Genomic DNA, 26,900 nt, shown 5'->3' with positions numbered 1-26,900 from the left:
CCCAGCTATCCCACTTGCTCATTAGTAAGGGCTTAATCACTCGCTACTAAGAAACGCAGTCTCTTCACTAGTGCATTTGTCACTAGTGCCACTGCAAATACAGTGGGATTTCTGCTACCGAGGGGGGAAGTGGAGCTGGCTGTTAGCAACTTCATTTCTCCCTTTCTTTTGTGGCCGGGTCACATCCACTATCCACTTAGTGTTCCCACCTGAGTCCTTGATGGACCAAAGCCTGTCTGCCCAGTGGGGTTCCTTTCCAGCCTTTCCTAGAGGGTTGCTTTCTCCTTCTTTTTCTGTATCTCTTCTCCTAATGGAAGTGTTCCAGACTCCCAGGATTTTATGAAAGGCAGGAACAAGAAAGAAACTACCTAGCCATAGTGCAGAGGGCACTATGCCAGTCCTCATGTCTGTATCCTGTGCTCCCCTCATTGGCTAACATGTCCCATGAGGGCCAAAGGTAGGTGCTGGGATTTCTTTAGAGTGAGATTCAGAAGGGACAGGACAGTCCTTAAAGACTTAGGCAGACCCAGGTTAGAGCCTTTCCACCATCTCAGGCAGAAGTCTGAGGCTCAGGGACCTCATCTGTGAGAACTGCCTTGGAGAGGTGCTTAGGTGGAGTGCACACCAGGGGAAAGGTTGGCAGAGACCTTCCTTTCCTGTGGAAGATGCAAGGAATTGCATTAGAGGCGAGCTAGGCTATCTTCCCTTCTGGTCTTTCTGTGAACCATGCCTTTGGGTAATACATTCATTTCTGTAATGGTACGATACAGGTCAGGCTAGCTGTTGGCTAAGGCAAGTTCTACCATAGTTCATTACCAACACCTTTAGCTTCAGCATGACCAAGGAGGCCCAGAGCCCCTGGAAGAATAAAGAGGTCTGTGGATCTTTATGTATGTGCCCTTCCTGAGGAGATATAGCCTGTGTCCCCAGATGGCTTAATGGACATCAGCTGAGCCCTGGGAGAGGAAGTCAGCAGAAGCAGGTGCAGAGAGCCCAGGGGAAGCTATCAACTGCCAACAGCCAGATTGGACTGAGTGTAGCCATGGCCTGGCGCCCCAGTGACCTGGTGACACCATTCTCAGGCTTCTGGCTGCCTGTGGGCCGGTGTGTTGTGACAGAGAAGGAGGAGCCAGGGCCTCCACAGAGAGCTTGACTCACTGGGGCCTGCCTGGCTTGGACCTCAGGTCTGAGGTGGATGGTGCATCTCTCTACTCATTCAGTCTGCCACTCCAGCTTTCTAAGAGCCTGCTGTACATCAGGGAGGCCCTGTGCTGCTGGTACTGTAAACTGGGTTCCGGGGGAACATCCTGGAGGGGGTGATGTCTGAGTAGATAATGGGACAGATTCAGCCAGGCTCTTCTGACATACTGGCCACCATCCCAAAACTAGGCCCCTTCCAAGGTTCAGGAACCACATGGCAAATTCCTGTGTTTTCAGCAAGTCCCATGTGCAGCTGGACACTGACTGCCACCCGTGGTTCCAAGGTTCCTTCTTGGCATTCCTCTGTGAGACATGGTGCGTGTTCCTTCTGGACTTTCAGAGGCTGTACCCACGACCTCTTCTCACTGATGACTCCTTCCCAGACCAGGGTTCAGGACGAGGAGACTCTTCCACCATGCTTGCAGCAACCTATACTCTGAGACAGACTGATAGTGGGCCAAAATGTTGGAGACAGTAGCACCCAGCTCTCTGGCCAGTTGCTGGCTAAGAATGATGCCCCAGGTCTTAGTAAGGCTATTCTCTGAGCAAAGCCTAGAGGTACCATCCTGTTCCATGGTGGCCTACCCTACTGCCCCCAGGAGGGTGTCTGTGTGGGCGCTGGCCCTTGTGTGGTGCTAGGAACACCGAGGGGTTAATACAGCCTTACTTCCTGTCCCCTTCCCTCCTGCCTGCCCTGAAGGAAGTTGTGTTGGAATTACAGACATAAATGCTGGCTTTTGAGAAGCATGCTGCTCACCAAGTCCCTGCCAGGCCTGGGCACAACCCTCTCTCCCACGCCTGCCTGCCATGGGCTCTGTCCTGCAGGCAGGTCTGCATTCAAAGGACTGAGGGCCTCCTAGGGTCCACTTTCTGGGCGCTCCCTACCCCAAACCTACCCTGTTCACCCCCCACGGATCAAGCTCAGTGTACAATGGTACCCAAGGAGGAGGGACCGAGGAAGTGACATCGCTTGGCCCGCCCCCACCTCCTTATTCCCTATAAAAAGCAAAATGGTGACTCAGAGAGAAGAGTTGGAATCGTCCTGCCTCCCGCTCCCACTGTTAATTTTTAGACGTGGAATTAGGCAGGAGGCAAAGGAAACACAGCTCCCCTTACGCAGCTGACATGCTATTAGGCGGGTGGAGACAGCAGAACCGCTCCTCCCCGACTCCCAGCAGCCTCTGACGGACTCAGCAGAGCCTGTGCCTGCTGGAGCTCCCACCTCCCTCCCCAGGCTGTATAGCCCCTGCCCTGGCCCAGGGTGCATGGTGCAGCAGGGACCATGGCAGCCGGGGGCCGCCGCCGGCGCCCACTGCGCTACCAGTCCCTGGCAGCCCTGGTGGAAGACTCTCAGTGGCCTTTCTTGTTCCTTGTCTCAGACTTCAGCTACGGTGCAGAGGACTACGACGCAGAGGGGCATGAGGAGCAGAAGGGGCCCCCCGAGGGCTCGGAGACCATGCCATACATCGACGAGTCACCCACCATGTCGCCCCAGCTCAGCGCTCGCAGCCAGGGCGGTGGGGAGAGCATCTCACCCACCCCACCTGAGGGGTTGGCACCTGGGGTAGGTACTCCTGTTTTTTTCTTCTGGGGAGGGGAGGTAGAAAGATATGTACAAGAAGTGGGCCAGGATCTGCTTAGGACAGTGTTGGCAGTGAGGCTGGGGGAGGGTGGGTCTGGACTTGGGTCTGGACTTCTGATGCCTGTCATCTAGGTCCTCCATTACCTGCTGCGCTGTGTCCCTCACCTGTTCCCCGCTCTGTCGGCTGTTTGTTCCTCTGCTTCCTGGATACTCTCGCTCCCTCTCAGTCACCTTGGTCTCTCAATGGTTTGCAGAGGGGGCTCTGAAAGGACCAGGCTTCTCTATCTGGCTGGATATAGATGGCCTGTGGGACAAGTGCCCCCACAGAGCCAGTACAGCTCTCAAGCTCCCTGTTTGTACATAATGTTTCTATAGTGTTCCCCAGGATGAGCGTCTCCAGCTCTGTTCTGTTCCACAGGAAAGGAATCGGCCTGCGTGCCTAACTTCCTGGCTGCCAGGAGAGGCAGGAGCTGTCCTCTCAGAAGCCTTTTGTAAGGAATATTAACTATGCGTTGATAGGGCAGGGAGACAGGGGTGTGTGGAGAATTGTAGTACTTAGGATTAGTGCTGTTCCTAGTGATAGGGATCAGCACTGGGCCCAGCTCATGAGTGCACGCATTTGAAATACGTGAGCAAGCCAGGTGGAGATTCCTTGGGGCTCTTTTCTGGAGTTGGGGAGAACCATAGCCATTTGTTTTGGTGGAGGGAAACTCAGTTTCATAGGTCCTTTTGGTCCAGCTTGAACAGGTGTGTGTCTTGTGCGGTTCTCTTTCCTCTCCCTGAAGCCCCCAGGGGAGCATCAGAGATGCTATGCAATGCATTTCCCTTCTCTAGGGCCTAATACCCCCACCCACCTGGAGGCTGCCTGGACTCTACCATTTGGAAGAACCCCTGCTCCTTCCCACCCTCTGCAGGATCTCACCCCCTCTTCACGCACTGGGGTGGCTGTTATAGCCTTTGGCAACAAGGGCCTTGGCAACCAGCATCCCACTTGGGGGGAAGCCACACTGTTGCCGTGGCAACAGAGGCCTAGACAGAGCTCAGTACTGCCAGGTGGTGCAAGTTTGAGAAGGGATGGTGGGGGGTAGGTAGGAGGTGGAGGGGATGGGTGTAGGTGTTGGCCAGCTTCAGGCTCCCCCACAGCCAGCATTCTTGGGTGCTTGATGCCCTAAGGAGGGGTAATGGATTAGAGACAGCCATTTTGACCACATATAGGCAGGGTGTTTGAATCAATGGGGGAGCGGTTGTTTTGGGACCTGGACTCAGGCCAATAGGAGCAGAAAGGAAGAGAGAACTCTGGTTCTCTATCATTGCCTTCCGGTTGTAGAGCAGTGGGGTTCAGATCTCCCCAAGGGACTTAGCCTATACCCCTCTGTAAGCAGTGCAGGATAATGCCCGTTGTAATCCCCATGTGGGGCCTGGTCTGTGCAGTCTCCCCCTTTGGTTCTACCTCTTGTCTCCCTTCCCCTCCTTCCTCATGCCTGCCTTCATCCATAGATACCTTATCCATAGATACCTTATCCATAGATACCTTCATCCATAGATACCTTCATCCATAGATACCTTATCCACAGATACCTTCATCCATAGATACCTTCATCCATAGATACCTTATCCATAGATACCTTATCCATAGATACCTTTATCCATAGGTACCTTCATCCATAGGTACCTTCATCCATAGATACCTTATCCATAGGTACCTTCATCCATAGATACCTTATCCACAGATACCCTTATCCATAGGTACCTTCATCCATAGATACGTTTATCCATAGATACCTTTATCCATAGATACCTTCAACCATAGACACGTTTATCCATAGATACTTGGGTTTCCTGGTGAAATATCCTGCCCGTGCTCTTTGTACTGCAGGGCCATATCCCTGCCTGGGGCTCTTAGCTTTGGGTAGCAGCTTCACTTTGTACCATTGTTCTTGATGGTCAGAAGGGAATAGCTTGAGTGGGAGATTTCGAAATGTTAAATATTTACAGAAAACAGTCCACTGGAGTACTTAGGGCTCTCAGCACTGGTTTTCACACCATTGATAGGTGGAGGGATTACTGATGCCAGTTAGGAATGGCTGAGGCAATTCTAGCTGCAGGATGCTGTCTGCCCCAGCTGCCTCCCCCAGCTATAACCCCTGCTGCCTTCCTGGAGCTCACAGCCTTTCTGCTCTTTCTGTTGGGTCACTGGCCCCACCTAGTGGACTCTGCAAGTATTGCTCTTTGCAATGGGGTGCCTGGATTGTGCAAACCCTGCTTCTGAGTTCTTGTGATGATCTGTTTCTGTCTTTTTAAAAGGTGCGTGTCTGTCTGTCTGTGGCTGTGTATGTATGGCTTGGTGTGTGTCTGTGTTTGTGTGTGTCTGTGTGTGTGTGTCTGTCTGTCTCTTTGTGCCTCTCTGTGCGTCTGCGTGTGTATCTCTGTGTGTGTGTGTGTGTTTGTGTGTGTCTGTGTCGGTGGGTATGTCTGTCTCTCTGTCTCTTTGTGTATGTGTCTCTGTGTGTGCATGTGTCTCTCTGTGTGTGTCTGTCTGTGTTGTGTGAGTGTGTACGAATGTGTGTGTGTGTGTGTGTGTGTGTGTGTGTGTGTGTGTGTGTGTGTGTAAGGGTTCCTGCTACGTAGCCGTGCTCGTTTGGCCAGGCAGTCTTTTCCCCTGCCAGGCTTCCTGTTAGGAACTTTGGAACAGAGGGGACTTTTGGACCAAATCAGACAATTGTTTTAGATATTCAGATATCTAGCTCTTGGCACAGCCTGGCAGCTAAACTTTCCACACCCAAACATGCAGCCAAGTTGTATCTGGGAAGGTCAAAATTTGGTTTATGTGTTAGAAAAACAATGCAAATGGTGTGTGTGCAAAATTCTGCTTTCTGGCTACAGGACACCAAACAGGGTCATTCAGTGGAGAGTCAACATTGTAATCCTAGTCCAAGTCCAGAGGCATGAAAATCAGGTGAGTCAAAGGTGAAAGATTCTAGGTGTAATTAAGCTCAAGAACACCTAGTGTTTCAGGGTCCAAAGTCTGGAAAAGACTAGAGTCCCAGCACTAGCAGGCGTATGCAGGTGGAGCCCCTCTGTTTTTATTTGAAACAGGATTCTGTTTTTGAGGCTGTCCTGGAATTTACTTTATCACCCTGGCTGGCTTGACACTCATAATCCTTCTGCCTGTGCCTCCTGGTGCTGGGTCATGCATGCACCACCATTCCTGACTAGAGAGGCAAGGCCAGCTCACCTTGGGGAGGGCATCTGCTTTGCTCAGTCTGTCGATTCAGATGTGAATCTCATTGAGAACCATCCCACAGACCCAGGATAATATGTAGACACCTCCTGGTCCAGTCGGGTTGGCACATAGAATGAACTGTCAGTGGCCTAGAGACCGGAGATAACATAAGCTTTGGGAAGATGAAATTCTGCATTCTGGCTATAGAACACTGAGTAAGGTCATACGTACAACGGAACACTATTTCCTCGGCTCCTTAAGGGAGCTCCTCTGAAGGGAGGCTGTGAGGAATGGCCAGGGATTGTTCACAGGGAGGGAGCCTTATAGCATTGAGTACATTCAGTCCCAGCACTCAGGAGGCAAAGGCAGGAGAATTGTGGTTTCTAGGCCCAGACTGGGCTGCATAGTAAGCACCTGCCTCAAAACAAACAATCCTCACAAAACTTCCGTCATGGGCTGGGACCCGGAACATTGCAAGGACTCGAATCTGATAAACACATGCTGGAACTTGGATCTGTTTGCAGCTCACCTCCTTTCTGGGTCTGTCCTCCCAAGAGTGAAAGCCTCAGCCAAGACTGTACGGTGATACTTTTTGTCTTGGCTTGTGCCCCAGGGGTAACAGATGAACCACAAACCCTGCTTTGCAGGTCTTTCCCAAGCATAGGCTAAGCATGATGTCCTGGCACAGGGCCAGGGTCACCTATTGCTGGTGGCTGAACTCAACTGGGAGTGTATAGTTTCCCTTGGGAAAGAAGGCGAGGACACTCCCATTCAGCAGCAACTTCCTGCCCTAGAACCACAGTCTGAACAGAAAGTCTCATTGCTATAGATCAAGTTCCTGTCTCCTCTCTGGATGATGTAGTCAAAGGAACCCCAAGGCAGAGAAAAGATCTGGGTTTTGTCTGTCTTCTACTTTGAATGTGTGCCATCCAAGGATGCCCTCTCTGACTTTACTAAATCAGTAAGTGGGAGATACTGAGAATCCTCTCTCCGTGCAACCTTACACAGCTCTCATGAGTCTGCCGTGAGATGTTACAGGCCGGAATGCTGTGTAATCTGTAAGGTCTGCATGGGTGCAGACCAGCTGGCATGAGGACCCGGAGGTCAAAACGGAGAAGACCAAGCTTCTCACATAGGGTGCTTCTTTTAAAATCCATGATGTCTCTGCAAGATATATGCCCTGCTCTCCTTGTATAGTGGGGAAACTGACCCCCAGGGAGTTGAAAGAATTCACCAGAGACTATTGGATCCAGTGGGGCCAGGGCTCTATTTCAGTCTGAGGTCTTGTGAAGCTTATGCTTGAGTGGCTCTGACAACCCAACTGGCCCCCCAGTGCTGGGGCGGGTGTCATACACAGTTCTTGGGGCTGATATCTGCCCTTCTAGATGGGGAACAGCATTCTTGGCCACCCCTTTGTGCCCCCCCTCCCCCCAGCTTCTGTGGTAAATTCCCAGTCACAAGTCACCTCTGGGTTCCTGATCGATATTTGGGATTGAATTGTGTTCTGGAGTGGAGAAGTCAGGGATGAAACTGGGCAGAACCACTGTCCTCCCTGCCCTCTTAGGCTGGGGTGTCAATTGGGGCTATGTGGAAAGACCTGGGTGCCCTGGTGGAGGCTCAGCAGCCTTGCTTCTGTTTCTGCCCTGCTGGGTTTTCTGTCTCTGCTGCAGTGAAGACAGTAACTGTCTCTTCTGTGCATCTATGGTGTGCCACCTGCTGCTGGAAAATACATGGCAAAACAAGGGCTTCTCGAGCCTTGGGCCTTGACAGGCTGGAAAGGAAGAAGATTAAGCACCTCAGTGTGACACTGGCTACTTACCAGTGAGCTCTCCTTACCCTCTCCAGGCCATGTCCCCCTTTCACACCCGTATTAGCTTCCTTGGTGTCTTCCCCAATGGACCACACCTGACTGGCCTGGCCACCCTGTGGTTTTCCCACCTTCTCCGATCTCTCTTCTCCCACTGACCTGCTGGGAGCACAGTTCATAAATCTATTTCTTACCTGCAAATAAGGTTATTCCCAAAGTCATATTTATTCAATAAAGGTATGCTAATCTGCAGATACCCAGGGCACTGTGGATAGGAGGGTGGGCCCAACCAGAACAGTTCTCTGCCCTGGATATCCTGAAATTTGGAAGGAAGTAGGGAGGAAGAAAAGAGGTGTCTGGTAAAAATAGTGATTCCAGTATGAAACAAGCGTGGTGACAGCCACCAAGTGTATCCTCAAGCTGGATGTGGTAGCCCATTCCTATATCTGTCCCTGAGTAAGCTGAAGCAGGAGGATATTTGAGTTTGAGGCCAGCTTGGATTCATAGTGAGTTCTGGGGTAGCCTGGACTAAATAGGAAGATAGTGGCTCCAAAAAAAAAAGTGTCCTCCTGAAGGACAGAGGTGAGCTACTAAGGTCAGAGGCTCTGCCTCTCTGCTTCCTCCCAGGGGCCCAGAAGGGTCCCAGAGAACCAGCAGGATCTTAAGGCTACATTATTTCCTGTTGTTACTGCGTTTCTCCACTGGTAGGTGCTGGCAGGGCCAGAGCAACTTTTCTTCCTTTCCGAGGGAGGAGGAGCTTACGTGACTGCCCAGTAGGAGGCATGTGCCAGTGTGGTGGGTGTCGGAAAGAGAGTAGTTACTGTGAAATAAGATTCAGGTTGAGCTACTAACTGTCCAGCAGGCCAGTCGTGGCAACGCATGCCTGCAATCTTACCAGGCTGGTCTGGGTTTCCTAGTAAGACCTTGCCTGTCTAGGCAGTGCGGGGTGGGGTGGGGGAGGATAAGAAGGAGCTAACACTTGGACAGGTAATGTGCCTCCTGTCCGTGGACGGATCCCTGTAGAGGCTGATGACTGAGGCAGAGAGGAGATTCCTTCCTTGGTAGTTTCTTTTGGGTTGCCGTTTGCCCTAGGGATGCTACTACTTACTTGGCAGAGTTCCATAGGAACCATTCTCTTAACCTGAGCCCCCACCTTTTACCTGACTCTCAGGAGACCCAGGGTTGTGGATATGCTAAACAAGTACTGTCACCAGGCCACACCCCAAGCCCCAGATTCCCCCATGAAGGCCGTCTATCCAACATCCTTAAGAAATGTACACTGTCCCCCAAGGAAAGTCATGTGACCTCAAGTGAGATCTTAGAGAAGGGATCATGGAGGAGTTAGAAGTAAGGGGGTTGTATAATCTGATGTGGGAAAGTCCCTATAGGCTTGAGAAACAGAATGGTCAGGTGTGGCTGGGTTCTTAGGTTGGAGGTAAGTCTTTGGTGCTGCCCCCCACCCCAGTGTGCTTCCCCTCACACCTGCCAAGCAAAGAAAGTGAGAAGAACTGGTGTTCACTAAGTCTCAGCTCAGTTCAGGTGCTGCCCTGTGTCCACCAGACGTTCCAGCAGCCCTAGAGAGGGTATGATACTGGTTCCTATTTTGTAGAGTCAGACTAAATACGTTTATACAACGAGACTATTCCCATTTTATGGATAAGGAAACCAAGGCACATTTAAATGCTTTGCCCAGTGTCGAAGAGCTTTAAGAGGCAAAGCTAGAATTCAAATCCAGAGTCCAATGGAGAATTCTCTCACTCCACCCCTTCCTGTGTGTGTATAAGTATCTATGTGTGTGTGCGTGCACACTTTCATAAGTTTATGTAACTGCATGTATGCAGGAGCCCATGGAAGCCAGAAGAGTGTTGGATCCCCTGGGACTGGGGTTATAAACAGTTGTGTGCAGCCATGTGAGTGCTGGGAACTGAACCCCTGTCCTCTGGAAGAGCAGTAAACATCTTAACCATTGAACCGTCCTTCCTGCCCCTGATTTTGTTAGTTTTTACCATATAAACAGTGTTGGCTTGTGCCCAATAGCTTTATGCTATTGAGTTCTGAGTTTTATTTTATACTGTTTGAAACAGTGTCACTGTGTAACCCATGCTAGCCTTGAACCTATAGCTCTTCTTGTCTCTGTCTCCCTAGTACGTGACACACGTGAGCCACCATGCCAGGCTCAGGTGATCTCTTGAGTGATGCTTGCTATGGTGGAAAGAGAAGGCAGAGGGGGAAACAAGGGTGCGGGAGTGGAAGAATCCAGTTTTTTCTGTGGCTCCTGTGACCCTACCTGCCTTGGCACTATTCCGGGGCTAACCAAGCTCCCCAGAGCCTGGTGCTGTTGCTCAAGCTTATGCCAGGAGAGCTGGATGGACATCTTCAGGCTAAGGAAACTGCATGTGGCAGAGGCCTGGAGTTGAAAATGTGCCTAGCCCTTTCAGAAGTTACTGTCACCAGTGTGTTGGTTTGAGTCATCAGTGAGAAGCCAGTGGGCCAGCTGCCCTTGTTCATCTGACTGAGTGGCTTGCTGCTGAGCACAGATCGAGCAGTGTTTTAGAATGAGTAATGTCATGTCAGATGAGGGATACACCAGGAATGGTCAGGTGACTTGCCTGAAATCCTTCCACACCTAACCTTTTGGCTATAATGGTGAAACCCAAAGTCTCCCGCTCTGCCAGACTCCATCACTCGATTCTTTGCCAGCCTCTGAAGCTTCCCCACCGATCTCCACCTAGAATAGTAACTCCACACGACTTGCCTGTCTCTCAGCTCCACCAGTATGACTAACCCATTTATATTTATTTTACTTCACTGTTTTCTGTGGCTTGAAGGTTGAGGACTTACTGTGAAGGAAGCTCTCTGCTACTGAGCCCCATTCCCCACCCTGGGCTTTTTGAGAGAGAGTTTGCCTAGGTAGCCCAGTTTGGTTTTGAACCTGTAGCATTCTTGACTTAGCCTTCCTAATGAAGTGCTAGAGTTTCAAGCATGTGTTACCATGCTCAGCTATGGCTGAATTGTAACGTCACGCCCCCCTAGGGAGACTGCTGTGACTTTGTTACATCAGTAGCACCTGCTTGTGCCCTCCCCAATTCACTCGAAGTCCCCCCCCCCCGCAGCACTGTGTGTATGTGTGGGAGGGGGCCTGGTTAAACAGCCTTGAGAATGCCAAGCACTCAGTCTTTGACTGAGCTACACCCCAGCCTCCACGCTTCTTTTTATAGCTTTATTTTCTCTGATTACATCTTCAAAATTCTCACTTATCAGAAATACATCATCTAGATCATGAAAGCTCACTTCCTACAGAAAACTATTGAGAGTTTCTTTCTCCTTGCTTTTTTCCATATGAAGACTACGTATTAAAAGAATTCCATACTATTGGCCAGCATGATATTTGACTCGGTAAAGACTGAGAGATGTCTTGCATATCTGAAATTAAGATCTACTGAATTCCTTTTGTGGTCTTCTTTTCTCTCTCAGTGCTTTTTTTTTTTTTTTTTTTTTTTTTTGGTGGAGAGGGAAGCAGTGCTGTGATTGAACCCAGGCCTTGTATGCTGGGTAAATACTCTTCCACTGAATTGTAACTCCAGTACTAATGAAGCCACTTTTTTGTGTTGTTTTAGTGTGTGTGTGTGTGTGTGTGTGTGTGTGTTAGACCACTGTATAACTTAGGCAGGCCTGGGACTCAAAATCTTCCTGCCTTTGCCTGAGTGCCAGAATGTCTAGTGTAGCACTGCACCATTGGAATCCAGTGTACCGTCAGATCCGGTTCCCTGCCAGGCATTTGAACTCGTAGCAGTTGGTGCTGCTTTCTCACGTCAGTGAACATTTTTATACATACAACCCTGTGCCCTTCTAGATGTGCTTTTTTAGACAATTCCCTAGGGTGGACTGCTGAGTCAGAGGGTGTGGACATTTAAAAATCACAATAGCTGTTTCCACGCTACTCTTTCTGGAGTTACACCTCAACAACACAATTCTAAAATGTGCCCCTCCCCAGGCCTGCCTTTCCGTTGGCACAGCCTTGGGAGTCAGTCACGTGGTCATTCTGCTCCGGAGACCATCAGCTCCACAAAGGGCAATGTCCCGTTTGTGACTACATTTTGAATATGAGCACAATGCCTGGCGTACAGCAGGCAAGTAATAAGTGCTTGTTGATTGAGTTGGTAAGGGAGTAGGAGGGTGCAGATGTAAGTGTAAGGAAAGGCCACATCCCTGTGAGTGTGTGTGTGTGTGTGTGTGTGTGTGTGTGTGTGTGTGTGTGTACACGTACATAGACAGCCCTCTGCAGGCTTTGAGATGTGGACCTAACAGGTGAGAACTTGAGATTGGTGCCCTATACTATAGGAAGGTCATGGTTCTTGTCCTTCATGCTCCTGTCTCAGCTGCCCTCTGCATAGGTATCTCCTGCTACTTTTTTCCTGTCCCTTTACTGCTTTCTGAACCTCCTTAAGAAACCATCTTTAGGGCTGGGATATAACATAGCTTATGCAAGGCCCTGGGTTCTAGCTTCAGCACCACCACCAAAACACACACACACACACACACACACACACACACACACACACACCAAAAAAACCCCAGTTTTGTTTTGCGCATTCCACCCTTTGCCTGGAAAGACCTCCCTATTTCTAGGTGCTACTGAGAAGCCCACCACTCATATCTCAGAGCCTGTAGTCATTAGCTCCCCACGCATGCATGGCCTTTTCGTTGTCTCTGCCTTCTACCCCCTTACTGACTTAATCAGCAGACACTCACTCCCCAGTGAAGTTTTCCTTGGCATGAATACTTTTGTCTACTCCATCCTATTCCTATAGAGCCCGCACCTCAGTGGATTGAGAGTACAGCAGTAGTCGGGGTTTGGTCACACATCCCAGGCTTCCTTAAGGTTTGACTGCAGCAGTAAGCAGGTTAGCTGGACAGACAAGGTGGAGAGCTCTGCGGTGTTTTTAGGGTTGTGTAGGCGTGAGGTGTTGCAAAGCCTGCTCGGGTTACGGTTTGAAAAAGAGAAAGATGAAGGGGTTGGGGATTTAGCTCAGCGGTAGAGCACTTGCCTAGCAAGCGCAAGGCCCTGGGTTCGATCCCCAGCTCTGAAAAAAAAAGAAAAGAAAAAAAAAAAGAAAAAGAGAAAGATGGAAGAAACAAAAAATTTGGTAGAAGGGATGTGTGGAGCTGTGGGCACAGAGAGCCACAAGGTAACAGCCCACTGATGGAAGTGGGAAGGCCAGAAGGGGAAGGAAGCTGGGGTGGGGAAGAGCAGGGACTAACTGGTCTGGATTTGAGGAGCTGAGAGTGGTTGCTGCTCTGACTTGCATGTGAGGAGAGTCAGCTGCCTGTGCAAGTCTCAGGCCTAGAAGTGACAGTAGGTCGCTATTGGCAGAGCAGTAAGATGGCATGTGTTTTCCAAAGGCTGGGAGCCTAGGCCTGTGGGACAGAGCCTTGAGCTGGGAGGCAGGAGGATCAACCAAAACCCACTCACTGTATACCCAGTCGCCTGAGGGATTTGAGAAAGGTCAGAGGACATATTGGCTGTTTCTCTGGAGAGGAGAGTCTGGAGCCAGGCTGAGCAGGCAGAGTAAGGAGGGGAGACCTAGGTCCAGGGCCTTCTTGAACTATTGAGAGGGAAAGGGAGGGAGCACCCGGGGGATTTATGAGTCACTTCCCCTCCAGAGGGAGGACTGAGGGCCTCTGAGTGGATGGCACTTCTGTGTCCACTCACTGGAATTTCCAACCACTTGGAGTGGGGGTGGGGCAGTTTACCCCTTGGATGTTTGGGGAGCAGCTTCTGTGGGGTTGAGGGGTTTAGGGAAAAAGCAGAGGAGTGTGGAGACATCCGAAAATTAGATGGCTCTAGGTACCTCATATTTTCTTAGGTTGGGAGTAAGGACACAGACCCTTGGTTAGTCCTCAGCTGCCTGCTGGTCTGATCCATGTAGGCCTCCATGCTGTGCATATAGAGTTGGCAGGGTGGAAGACAGAGGAACCTGTAGCACCCGGCCCTGAGTTGGCACACTTGTGCCCTAGGGAATGCCAAGCCTGGCTGTTCCCAAACCATGGGAACAGCCTTACCCACCCAAACCAAATGAGGAGTTGTGGCTTGAGAGGGCAGTTCAGATGTGCCTTGGCTATTTATAACTTGGTCAGAGCAAAACTGGACTGAGAAAAAATAGTGGATTATGGGTAGGAGATAATCTTTGCAGAATTCTGGTGGGACAGATCCTTGACCAGCCCAGGCCTTAGAGATCCCATCACACTTCTCTCCATCTATTTCAGTTTGGTGACAGGATGAAAAAGCCTGCTCCTGGTGAGGGCAGGTTTTCTATTACTGACAGAAGGGCAAGAGCTTCTCCCAGACTTCAGAGTTCCAGAAAATATTTTAAGGAGTAGGGTAAGAAACTACACTCATTCCTTTTAGTCTCCCTTCTCTCCTCGCCTTCTACATGCTTCTTCTCAGCTAAGGTGCCCAGAGGAGTAGAGAGGAGTTGTCACCGCATGTCCCCAGTAGGGATACTTTGCCTTCCTTTGGCAGTGGCCTCAACAGTTTGACTCTGCCCTGTGGCCATATGGTTGCCACTGACAAGTGAGTATGATGTTGTATGAAAGGCTGGTGTGATGGTTTGTATATGCTTGGCTTAGGGAGTGGCACTATTAGGAGGTGTGGCCCTGTTGGAGTAGGTGTTTCACTGTGGGCATGGGTTTTAAGACCCTCATCCTAGGGGTTGGGGATTTAGCTCAGTGGTAGAGCACTTGCCTAGGAAGCGCAAGGCCCTGGGTTCAATCCCCAGCTCCGAAAAAAAGAACCAAAAAAAAAAAAAAAAAAAAAAAAGACCCTCATCCTAGCTAACTGGAAGTCAGTATTCTGCTAGCAGCCTCCAGATGAAGAAGATGCAGAATGTTCCCGCCTTAATGATAATGGACTAAACCTCTGACCTGTAAGCCAGCCCCAGTTAAATGTTGCCCTTTATAAGACTTGCATGGGTCATGGTGTCTGTTCACAGCAGTGAAACCCTAACTAAGACAGCTGGTCATAAAAAGCACATGAAGTGTTGGTGGACATATTCAGACACTGCACCACATGGTTGGTGGTACCCGTTACACAAGTTTACGAGGATGACGTGGCAGGTTGGTTGATGAAGCTGAATTTTATTTCAAGCCAAATCTTCTAAGGAGATGGGGCACAGGGCACACCAAGGGGAACCTCCCCCCACGTAACCACGGCTAACAACCAGTTGCAAGAATAAAGGCACCGTGGCCATCCTTAAGCCTAGCTCTGAGCAAGGATGTGGTTCAGAATGTGTTGTGCTTTTTAAAAGTGTAAATTACTTGCTTTCATCTTAAAGTCAGGAGATTTTATTTAAGCATTCGCATTTTCCCTTGGGCATGGTGACACAGGACGAAGCAAAGGCAGGAAGATCCCAGAGTGCCAGGCTAGCCTGATCTACATAGCTGATTCCAGGATGGCTAGGGCCTCCCAGAAAGACCCTTTCTCAAAATCAATTGCAGAGCTGGAGAGACTGCTCAGCTGTTAAGAACGCTTGCTACAGCCAGGTGGTGGCAGTGCACACCTTTAATCCCAGAACCCCGAAGCAGGCGAATCTGAGTTCCAGGACAACCAGGGCTACAGAGAAAATGTGTCTTGGGGTTGGCGGCGGGGGGTGGGGTGGGGTGGGGGATGCAACCCCTCAGAAAGAGCATTTGTTGTTCTTGTAGAGAACCTGGCTTTAGTTCCTAGCACCGTCATTGACTACTGTTACAGGGGATCAGATGCCTTCTGATTGACACAAGCATGAGACACACATGTGGTACACACAAACACAGAGGGAAAACAATCATAAATCATACATGTACCAAAACATAAATCTATAAACAACAGAAAGAGTAAACAAGTCTAGCTTGATTATATTCAGAAATCCTGTCTCAAAACAAAACTGAAAACATAAAGGATACAGAGTATGCGAACTTGAGCCTGTGTTTCCTTTGGGGGACATTAATTAGCTGGAGCCCCGGGAGTTTCTTCAGTTCAGGACTTTTGTGCGTGCCTTACCTGAACTTTGAATGCGTGCTAAAGATGTGCCACAGTTGGCTTCAGTGTTGAGTTGTGAAAGAGTTCTAGCAGCTGGCCCTAGACTCCCCCCCCCCCCCCCCCCCCGTGGCAGTATGAGTGTGTATCTCTTAGGGATCAATCAGGGTTAGGGGACCAGGATGCAAGCCTCATCTTCTGCATGAATTTAGTTTCTGGAACATGGAAGATGCTTGAGGGAAGACTTAAGAGTGGAGGTCTGGGAGCGGTCAGGGTGGATAATGCCACCTGTCCTAGATTGTGTGTACTGGCCTCGTAGGCGGGTGTCTCTCCTTGGGCATTGCACAAGGAAGTGGCATTGCCAGCAGCACCTGACCGTGATGTGGCTCTCGGGTGGTCCATGGTGCCCAGTGACCCATGCTCAGGACCCTGTCTGGCACTGTGCCTCAGCTGGACATGAGGCAGGACAGTCCCCTCCTGTATAAATACAAAGCCTTGTTCACTCTACCGTGGTGCAATGGCAACTGCGGTTTCTCACCGGCAGTGGGCCTCCCCGCCGCAAAGGTGCTGGATGGAGCCTGAGGCCGAGGTGCGAAGGGGGCTCTATCTTGTGAGGACCCCACGGGGACCTGGACTGAGTGGGTGAAGGGTGGCTTCTCGGGGAAGCCACTTTCCGGGGCCCCCCCTTGCCCGAAGGCTCCAGCGAGAAGTTGTAAATAAAGCTTGTCTCTGGGAAGCAGACCTCCCCCCGCGCCCGCCCGGCCTGTCTGCGGCCTCCTCCCTCCCTCCTCCTTCGCTCCAGAAGCCTCCGCCAGCCGCTCGCCCGCCTGGTGACCACAGAAGGAACGAGCAGCTCCACCTCGCAAGTCAAGACGTGCGTTTCCTGTGCATTTGGAGCAATCGGGCCTCCGGGTCCAGAAAGGGCGGGCTCTGTGAGGCCGGCAGCCCAGCACTGGGGCGCCGGACGAGCCCAGCACCAGGCCTGGGGCGAGCGGAGTGGCCGAGGAAGGAACGGACCGCGGAGGGCGCTGGCTGCGGCCCCTGTCCGGCGTTCATCCCGCGAGCGGCTGCCCGGAGGCCCCGCTTCCCCTTTCTCAGGGTGGGGACGCGCGGGAGGCGGGCCCGCCGCGCAGGACGGCTGGAAAGCGGCAGCAGGAAAAGGTTCATAATGGAGCCTTTCATCGCGAGCCGGTGGCCAGGTGCCAGGACCGACTCCGCGGAGGCCAGCATGCTGGTGTAGGCCTGCCCTGCGCTCTTCCCCGCCCGCCTGTCCCCTGCCTGCCTCCCTGCTGGGGCGCGCGGCGGCCGCTGCTGCTGCTGCTGCTGCTGTTGCTGTTGCTGCTGCTGTTGCCGCTGCCGCTGTGTGGACCCTGCTTCCTGTTTGCCCTCTGCGGCTCTGGCTGCCATGGAAGAGGAAGAGGAGGCAATAGGCTTTTTGGACAAGGTTCTGGAGGATGAAGATGTTTTTCTCCTGGAGGAGTGTGAACTGGGAACCCCGACCAGCCCTGGCTCAGGGTCCCCCTTCTTGGTGGCCGTGAAGGTGGGAATGTGACACGCCCTGGATGCTTGTGGGGAGGGGGCAGGGATAGTTCTTGACTGATGCTGAAGCGGTGTTTGGAGAGGAATGGCTGATGCGTGCACAAGCCTCGTGGCTGAGTAGAAGAGCCTAACTCAGCATGAGATGGGCTGGTATGTTCCTGCCAGAGGATTGAGGACTGTGCTCTCTCAGCAGCTGTTCTTGAGGGAGAGGAGTGCCTGCTTGCCCTGCACCAGTTGTCCTTAGAGGCAGTGACTGTTGGCTTTCCCCTCAGTCAGCTGTGTTAAGGGATCTTTTTGGCAGTGACATGAGTCACCTGGTGGCCTGTCACTGATGTGAGCCTACTGCCCCCAGAAGAGCTGGCCGACTTGAAACTAGTGGGCAATAATTCATTGTTTCCATGGCAACCAGAGGATAAGGGCATTTGTGAAGTGTAGCCACGGGAGCTACCTCTTTTCCAAGGAGGAGACTGGCGACTTGGTGGGTCTTGACTAATGCAAGTGAGCCTTTAGGAAGATGAAGAATTTGAGGTCACTTGGGCTTTCTTGAAGGAAACTAACTGAATTAGCTGGAGAGGGGGTGGGAACAGCTGTCCGGTAGGTGAGCATTTTTCCCAAGGTGGGCATAGGCAGGAGCAGTCCACTTGTTCCAGGTCTGTAGACCTGCAGCAGAGCACCTAGAGAGGCAGTTAGGAGGGAATGGCTGTTGGGAATGCCAGCTCTGGTGTGGAAAAGAACCTCTCTTGCCTATACCTACCTTTAAGAACTCTAGCCTATCGCTTCTCTTTTCTGTGCCTGGAGGGAGGGCCTCTGAGGACTGTGGCAGGGAGTATGCACACTGCAAAGCCAGGCTACCTAACCACACGGGCCCTGGAGGGCGTGGTGTTAGGTGCCTTGCCTGGCTAGGTGTCTGAGACTCTGGAGTCTTCCCTTTGCATAAGATGATGATCACAGCTCTACTCCACCCACACCATGCTGTGGCCCCGAGAAGGAGCTAATGGAGACTAAAAATAGACTGCAGACCTAGGTTAGGTAGGTGGCAAATGTGCGGGCCTGGAGTGGAGAGATATGGCTGCAGGCTTGGGTGGGAGCTGCAGTAGGATCCTGGCACCTCATCTCTGTTCTGTAATCTGGTACTTGTTTAGAGCACCAGAGTAAGTTGCGCATGTCCTTCGTTGGGTCCACGGACACCTCTGCACTTATGCTGTAGCCAGTCTTCCCACCAGTCTCTTTATGATTCAAGGAGCATGCTGGGAGTTCAGCAATCAAGGGATAGCCAGTCTCTGAGGTTCTTGGTGGACCTGCTCTCAGGAGCCCTCCCAGCACTGGTATTAATACCACTCCTGCTGCATCCTGAGCATATCCTTTCTCTGGATCATGGTGTATAACTTCAGCATACTCTCTGCTGACCACTGAATGGTACTGGCTGCATGGCTGGGACTCGAGAGAACTTCTGGAATGTCTGAGTTTGTTGAGACACACAGAAGTGATACCAGGTTCCTGGCCTTGTTTCGTGTTAGAGGTGTTCTCAGGGAGTGGCACGCGGTTGCCAGCGGGGTCCCAGATACTTAGCATGCCTGAAATCATCCTTCCTCTGAGGTTCCCATGATGTCTGAATGAAGCCCTCCCTCTGCCCCTCTCTCCTCCCCTCTCCTGTGCTTTGGTGTTTCTGGAGTTAGCATCAGCCTGGGAGCTTCTTGCTCATCTGTAATAACCTCTCCAACACCTGCTTCCTCCGTCAGGCTTGGCCTTAGATTGCCCAGGGTTGCAGAGCAGTGCAAAGCATGCCCATCAGTTCATTGCTGTCAGGTTGTGTTCTACCTTAAGTGCTCAGCAAAGGCATCTTGGAGGAGATGTAAACACAGCATGGTCCTTTCTCACAGAGTCCCAAGTAAAGGATCAAGTTCACAGGGGACAGAAAAGTGAAGCAAGAAAGCAAGTAGGCCATGAGAAGCATCTGATCAAAGAATACCAGAAACCAGGTGTGGTGGAGAATGCCTGTAATACTACCCTTCAGGAGGTTGAGGCAGAAAGAGTACCGGGAGTTCAAGGCCAGCCTGAAATACATAGTGAGTTCCAAGTCAGTATGGGCTGTGAATGAGACCCTGTTTCAGAAACATATGAACAGCAATAACAGAGGCCCCTGGATTCAGAGGAGGAGGGAACCACTCTTAATTGAATCAGGGCTGGACTGTGTACACGTTTCCACACATGCATATGTGCAGGGACCAAGGAGCCAAGACGGTGCTCTCAGCGTCCTGGCTGCAGATGGTCTTGGCTCAGTCCTCTATGGCAGCTGGTAGGAATCCAGGGCAATTTGCTCTTTGCTATTACTTTACTTCAGAAGTACTTACCTTAAACAGTAGCTGTGTTGCCCGTGCGTTTGCCCAAACGCCAGCCCTATAAATCAATCCTGGTTTCAATGTAATTTCCGAGGTGCTTCGTCTTCCTAGGGGACAGGTGCAAAACTGGCTGGCAGTTTTCTCCATAGCTGGAGCTGTCTGCATCTCACAACCCAGTGTGCTTCCTTTGAGGAGTTAACGATCTGTAAACCCATAATACAGACACCGATAGCGACATCACATCCCATCTGTAAAACGGGGCATAGTCTTCCAAAAGATTTTCACACAATTCTATTTAAAGGTAGGTAGGGCTGACGAATGGAGCCTTGTAGATGCTGCTATTTCAAGGAACTCATTTGTCAGGAATAAAAAGCCCTTTTGTATTCCATATTAACTCTTCAGGTATCTGTGCCTAATGAGAATGGCTTGTCTGAAATGCCTCTATTCCTGTTTGACTGCTCAGGTCTCCTCTCTGCAGTGGTAGTGCTACCCATCACCCCACTGGTGTTTCCAGAAGTATTGGGGCACATAATTGGTGATTCGAGAGATGATTTTAGGTGACCCTTGACATATTTTTTTAACTTCTTTTTTTAAAAAAAGATTTATGTATTTGTTTTATGTAAGTACATGGTTGTTGTCTTCAGACACACCAGAAGAGGGCATGGGATCCCATTACAGGTGGTTATGAGCCATCATGTTGTTGCTGGGAATTGAACTCAGGACCTCTGGAAGAGTAGACAGTGCTCTTAACCACTGAGCCATCTCTCCAGCCCCCAGTTATATGTTTTATTGTAGGTATATGTTTTAATATATATGAGGAAAAACAGTACTCATCTATCATTTCTATGATTTGATACAAAACTTAGGATAAGACCATATAAAAATCAATATCGGCCAAGGAATGGTAGGACACATCTTAATCCCAGTACTTGGGAGGTAGAGACAGGAGGATCTCTGTGAGTTCAAGGCCGGCCCAGTCTACATAGTGGAAACTTGTAATATGCTGGTGTGGCAGCGCTATACTGGTGGGTATGGGCAACTGAGGTTCTTCAGCATATATGGAGTATATGAATCTGGCCAAAGCTTCAGAGAGCAGCAGGAGAAGAGGTACTTGGGGTGGGAGAGACTCCATGTACTGTACTCTCTTAGGTATGAGAGGGCCCAGCTGTCCTGAGGCTATGACTTGACTTGGGCTCCTGATGTGAGTACAACCCCACATGACATCTACTCTAATCCTGAGTGTTCCTTGCAAACTCGTATGGCCCTTGGGCTAAATTATGCTGCCTACAAAGCCTCAGTCCCTTGTCGGTTTGCTTCTGGCTTAAAGCACAGCTGGAGCTGGGCCTGCCTGCTTAGTCCTCACTGTTGCCTAGGAGAAGATAAGGGGCCATAGAAAGATTGTTTCTTGACTTGGCTTACAACCAAACCTTAGGAGGCTTTATTTAGCCCTCAGCTCCGCAGAAGGCCAGGCCAGAGATACGACCATAGTGACCTGGTGTGTTGATTTAGGGGCCTCCAGATGACAGACTTGCAGTAGTCTAGCAGATGTGTAAATTGGGGATGGTGGTGCCCACTGATTTATAAGCCCCGACTGGAGAGAACTGAGTGACAGCTTTTCTGCGTTGGGAAAAGACTAGCTGCGTGCATGGTAGAGCATTTGCCCAGGGGGTTCGATGCATGTGGGCATCTCTGGAAAACATGCTGAGAACAACCGTCTCCTCCTTTGTATTACTAGTGCCCAGCATGTAGCAGAGGAGGAACAAATGAATTCTCAGCGCTGGTGTTTTATGAAACAAACAAATCTCCCACAAGGACTGAAGGAACAGCCATGGATTTCTAGGCTTTGGTTTGCCTTTAAGTTTATTGAGTGCGCTGCAGGAGGATAGCGGCCAGGCCATAACTGGAGAACCAGGTGCAGCCATCTCCAAATTGTCCCAAAGCAGGAGCGTACATGATCTCCAGAAAGCCGTCACTGCTCGAAGATGGAAGGCTCTCCACTGCCAACTGAGCCACAGGCTCACGGGCAGTGAAATTCACAGAGCATCATTTCACATCATTAAATTCTCAGCTGCCCACACCCCATCCTAGCTTGAATTTTAGGAGTATAGCCCAGAGTGGGGACTCTTGGAAATGACTGACGATTGCTTTTTGAGAGAGAGAGAGAGAGAGAGAGAGAGAGAGAGAGAGAGAGAGAGAGTGTGTGTTAGTTCTCTCTTTTCAAAACGAGCCTTTGGGATAGGATTATGAGGCAAGGGTCTTGTTAAAATGGTCTTGCCCCGCAGTAGAGGAAGGCTTCTTCAGATCACCAGCTCTCCAGAGGCTAAGGAGAACCGCAGTGAAGCCCACCTCTTTACAAAGTGTTTGCCAGATACTCAGGTAAATCCTTGAGTGTGAGGACTGAGGGGCAGTGTGGGAGCAGTGCCCTGCAGCTTGGAAGGCAAACAGGTCAGGTTTGGGAGGTCACTGTGGATCTGATCTCAGAGCTGGAGCCCCACCTTCCTGGACTCCAGGGTGTGTTGGAGGCTGGGCTGCTCCCTATGCAGCTGGCCATTTGCACCCTCTGTGCCTCAGGGCCCGATGTTTATTATACCTACCAGATTGTGAGGTGCCCGTGAAGAGCACTTAGTACAATTCCTGGTACTTGTGAAGCCATCAATAAATAACTGTGCCCTTCCTTAATGTGGGGTTGTACTGGGTTCCTAATGCTGCCAAAACAAATTGCCACAAACTTATGGCTAGAAACAGCCCTGATTTAGTTTCCTGCATAGCTTCTGGATGCTCTCAATAAATACATTTATTTCACCTTTTCCCTATACCCCTTGGCTACAGATCCCATTCTCTAGCCTCAAAACCAGCAATTTAGCCTTTACACCCCCTCCACCCTCCACCCCCCACCCCCACCACCGCCTCATTTTACATGTGACTACTAAGGGCCCACTTAGGTAATCCAGGAATCTCCTCAAATCCCATCACACCCAAGAGGTCCCTTAGTCATGTGGACATCTCTTGGGGGTGATTGTTATCTTTAGGGTGAGTTAACACCTCAGAGTTGGGGACAGCAGCCTTCAGCCATTTGTACCATTTAGGAAAAGGTGTGAAGAATACGCCTTTGGAAAGCCTTCGGGGACACGGATGGGCTTTCTCTATGGCTTGAGAGGTTTTGATGGCTTGATACACTTTTCTGACTCTCACTAAGGGTATGCATTTGATGCCTAGAAAGGAGCTGTTTGAGACAGTAGTGTATGCACAAGCTTAGGAAGAGTGTGGGAGGGGGAGGAAATCGCCCCAAATTTAAAGGGAAGGTGAGTTAGTGTTGAGGGACTTGGGGTGGACCCCAGCTCTGCCTCTTTTAAGTCCCATGTGTTTCTGTTGTATAAGAGAAAATACAGAACTCACTTCAGGGTGGGTGTCGGAGGGCCGGAAAACAAGCTTGGAAGTATGGAAAGGAGTTAAAAGCCGTTCTCGTTCTCGGCGAAGGTCGAGTGTGACCCAGATGGAGGCTTGTCTTGGGGAAGGACAGCGTGATGCAGTTGTTGCAAAGGCCTGAGGGACATCACTCACTAACCAGGCAGGTTACCTCAAGCCCATGCAGGTCTCAGGTGCTAAGGCTGGAGGAAGAAGTGACACTTTAGCTGTCCTGTTAAGAAGAAGAGGTGTCACTTAGCTGAGGGAAGATCGTAGAAGGCAGCACCAACAGGAGAACCTAGCTTCAGGGCTGAGTATGACTAGCTTTGTTGGAAAGGCAGGAATGGCCAGGCCTTGGCCCTAGGAGAGATTCGGGTATTTAGTAAGATATGCTGCAACCCGAGTTACAATTTGTAACCCTCCTTATTTATTTATCTTTGTCTGTTTCAATGTTTTCCTCTCCTACTAGGCCATAAACCAGGTGACGGCAGGGGCTGCTTGCTTCCTATTATAACCATAGGGGCCGCTGAGCATTCAGTAAACATTTGTTGAATGAATAGATTAGTGAACCTAACTTTCCTAATTGAATTTTGCAGTATTTATATTAAGTCCTTGACCAGAAGGTGTTCTCGGAAGATTGATTTTTACTTCAGGAGAGGGGAAGAATTCAGAGGTCAGTTAGGAGAACTTGGGCAGGAGGAATCGATCCAGGAGATAGTCAAGGAAGCTTCCAGACAAGGCAGAGGGTAGGGGGGACGGACTAAAGAACAGCCAGGAATAAATCTTGGGGATCCTGCTCAGTGAAAATCACATGCTTTTCACTGAAGGTAAAATTTTAATGCTTCCTCCGTGCCACTGTGCCAGTCGTTGGCATCCAGGCTTACACAGGGCATGATCCTCCACCACAGGGGAGCAGGAATTCAAGAGTGAGGGAAATCTAGCGTGAGTCCGTGCCTTACACCATGAGGAATGGCTGAGGTAAGCGTGGGCGGCCCACAGCTGACACCTGTTATGGTGTTGAGCCTCTAGGACAGGAAGACCTTAGCACAAGTGGCCACAAGGCCAGGGCTCCCATACCCATTTCCGCCCCATTCTCTCCAACCCCATCTCAGTTTATATATCACTTCATCTGTGTGCGTGTGTGTGTGGGGTGGGGGCTATCTGTCCTTAGCTGTTCTGTCCCACAAAACCAAACTCAACCTCAGTCATAAAAGAATGTCTTTATCCCCGCTTCCCTCTTTAGACCAGATGTAAAGCAGGTCCTTGCTGACCCTAGTTAATGTTACAGAGTTACTAAGTAGAAAATGGTTGAGAGCAGAAAGGCTGGCAGAGGATGAGCAAGATGACGAGAAACAACAAACAACAGGAGATGGTAGCAGGAATATGGGTGGCTGCTTTTTCTTGTACGTTTTACTGTTTTCCAAAATTTCTGTGATACAATATCTGGCATTAGGCAGAGCATGGAGGTTCATGAATACAATCTCAGCATTTGATTGGTTGAAGCAGGGTATTGCTGTGGGTTCCAGACCAGCTTGGGCTACAGAATGGGATTCTATGAAAACAGACAATGATGTTGATAAGATGGCTTTTTATCACCTTTGAACGTGTTGGTTAAAAGAAGAGAAAAAAAAAAAAGCAAAGAAATAGGCATCTTGAGCCGTGGCTCCCTTCTGACCCACTGCCTGCTTTTGGCTTGCTTTCTTGCAGGTGGAGGCAGGGAAGGGCCTGGAGATGAGGAAGCTAGTTCTCTCTGGGTTTCTGGCCAGTGAAGAGATCTACATTAACCAGTTGGAAGCTCTGTTACTGGTGAGTACCTGGGGTAGGGGTGTGGTAGCTCCCTGTCAGCCAATGTCCTGCTTTAAAACTGTTCTTGGGGTTGGAGAGGACCCATAGAGGGCAGACACCAGTGTTCCTCTGTTCACAACTAAGCATCTGGAGAACTGGGTCAGTCACTGCCTCATCTCTGTGACCGTACTGTGACAGGCGGGAAAAGACACACTGGTGTGGGAGGACAAGCACTCTCATCAGTGGCGATGACTGTGACGTTGTAGTGCGAGTTGATACAGTGCTACATACTGGTGGGCACCTTGCTACTTCCCAAGCTCTGCAGTGGGTAGCATGTATCAGTCAATCAAGCTGAGACCCTTTCGTCAACCTTGGTCCAAGTCCTTCCTCTTCCCCAGGAAAGGAGACCATTAGCACCATCCTGAAGGCTCTCTGTCGGAAAATGTGAGATGGAGGATGTCTGTTTTTAAAAGTGCAATAGCTCTGAAGTGTTAGACCAGCCCGAGCTCTCAGTAAAGACGAAGGTGGTGTTGCATGAATCAGATCGGGTAGTGACTATTAAAACATTCTCCAGAGATAAAAGCACCACACAGATGCGTTAGCCTTTGAAGAAAGTGCTTATTAGATGCGTCTGGGTATTATGCAGAGTGATTGTGTGGTGTAAAATTCTCTTCTCTGCGTGTTGTGCAGTCAGATGGCATAAAAAAAAACAAAACAAAACTGTTTTTGGTGTTTTTTTGTTTTTTTTAAATCTGAGGCAGGAGGATCAACATGACTTTGAAGCCAGTATGGACTACATAGTGAATTTCAGGCCGGTCTGAAACCTTGTCTCAAAAAGCTAAACAGACAAACCAAGCAAAAGCCCCAGAGAATCAGAGATAAATGTAGATCGGTAGAGGATGGTCCACATAAGTAAGACACATGTTTATATGCTTGTCGTGAGATGGGATGTCATTCACGTCCCAGAGGCATTAACATTTATTACCCAAGGAGTGACTATTGAAATGTAAGCTGCTGTGAGGGGCACTGTGCTGAGCTCGGCTCAGCGTCCCCTTGGGAGTTTATTGGTAAGGCCAGTGATGATTTCCAAATAGGAGACAGTGGCAGACAGGAGTAGGACATAGTCTCACCCTGCTGTTAGTAGCAGGCCTAGTGCAGTGTTTCCAAATTGCACCTCAACCCCTTGCTGGGTTGTGAAAGTGTAGAGGTTTGAATCAGCGTTTCAAAATGAATTGAAAAAGATCATCAGTGTGCATCGTAAACAGTAAAGGTTAGGTGCTGTCAGAATGTGTGTATAGATAGTATACAGGGGCACTTGATCTTACCCCAGACGGGCTTTGAACTCACTGTGTAGCTGAGGCTGGCTTTGAACCCTGATCCTTTACCTCCACCTCTCAAGTGCTAAGGTTATACTAACATGCAGGCCCACTACATTATTTCTTAAATGTTTTGTGGATTCAGAAGCCACTGTTTTGCTAGATGTGAGAGTATGTGCTTGCAATCCAGGCACTCCGTAGGCTGAGGCTAGACAATCATGAGTTAGAGGCCAGCCTGAGCTGGATAATGAGACCTTGTTTCAAAACAAATAAGACCACTGTCTTAGAAAAGTTATGCGTAAGCTCTCCTCCAGTCCTTAGCTTTCTTATTTGAAGAGGATAAGTTGCCTCTCCCTTCAAGACCCATAACAGATGCCTGCAAAACCTTGGGTAGTATTGAATCCTAGATATGCTGTGTATTTTGTTAATGAGTACAAACTTATAGACAAGTTAGGCCCAATAAGATATTGGCAATAATGAATGAACACAAAAAAAGTCTTCTTTGATTTGTTCTTTTTTTTCGGAGCTGGGGACCGAACCCAGGGCCTTGTGCTTCCTAGGTAAGCGCTCTACCACTGAGCTAAATCCCCAGCCCCAAAAAAAGTCTTCTAGCAAAGCTACGTAGCACGTCCTCTGCCTCGAAGAGTGCAGACCACTGTTTTCAGAGCGTGGGTGACCACAGGCAACTGA

The 26,900-nt window shown here is 50.0% G+C and overlaps 1 protein-coding gene across 8 annotated transcripts in view; it reads left to right on the top strand.

Annotated features, from left to right (window-relative positions):
* The window catches only part of Abr (ABR activator of RhoGEF and GTPase), a 198,784-nt gene that overhangs the window by 104,547 nt on the left and 67,337 nt on the right, over positions 1-26,900 (top strand). For 4 of the 8 annotated variants that reach the window (XM_039085523.2, XM_039085531.2, XM_039085530.2 and 1 more), the window contains 2 exons: positions 2,580-2,764; positions 24,817-24,915. In XM_039085523.2, coding sequence (XP_038941451.1) covers positions 2,580-2,764; positions 24,817-24,915 — 284 coding nt within the window. Of the gene's footprint in view, positions 1-2,579; positions 2,765-5,665; positions 5,739-16,059; positions 17,367-24,816; positions 24,916-26,900 lie in introns of those variants that run through there. The other 4 variants (XM_039085524.2, XM_039085528.2, XM_039085527.2 and 1 more) reach the window with 2 other exon arrangements.

Source organism: Rattus norvegicus, chromosome 10 (genome assembly GCF_036323735.1).
Source record: "Rattus norvegicus strain BN/NHsdMcwi chromosome 10, GRCr8, whole genome shotgun sequence".
NCBI lineage: Eukaryota > Metazoa > Chordata > Mammalia > Rodentia > Muridae > Rattus > Rattus norvegicus.
The sequence above is the reverse complement of the archived record's forward strand: the minus strand, read 5'-3'. Positions and strand labels throughout refer to the sequence as shown.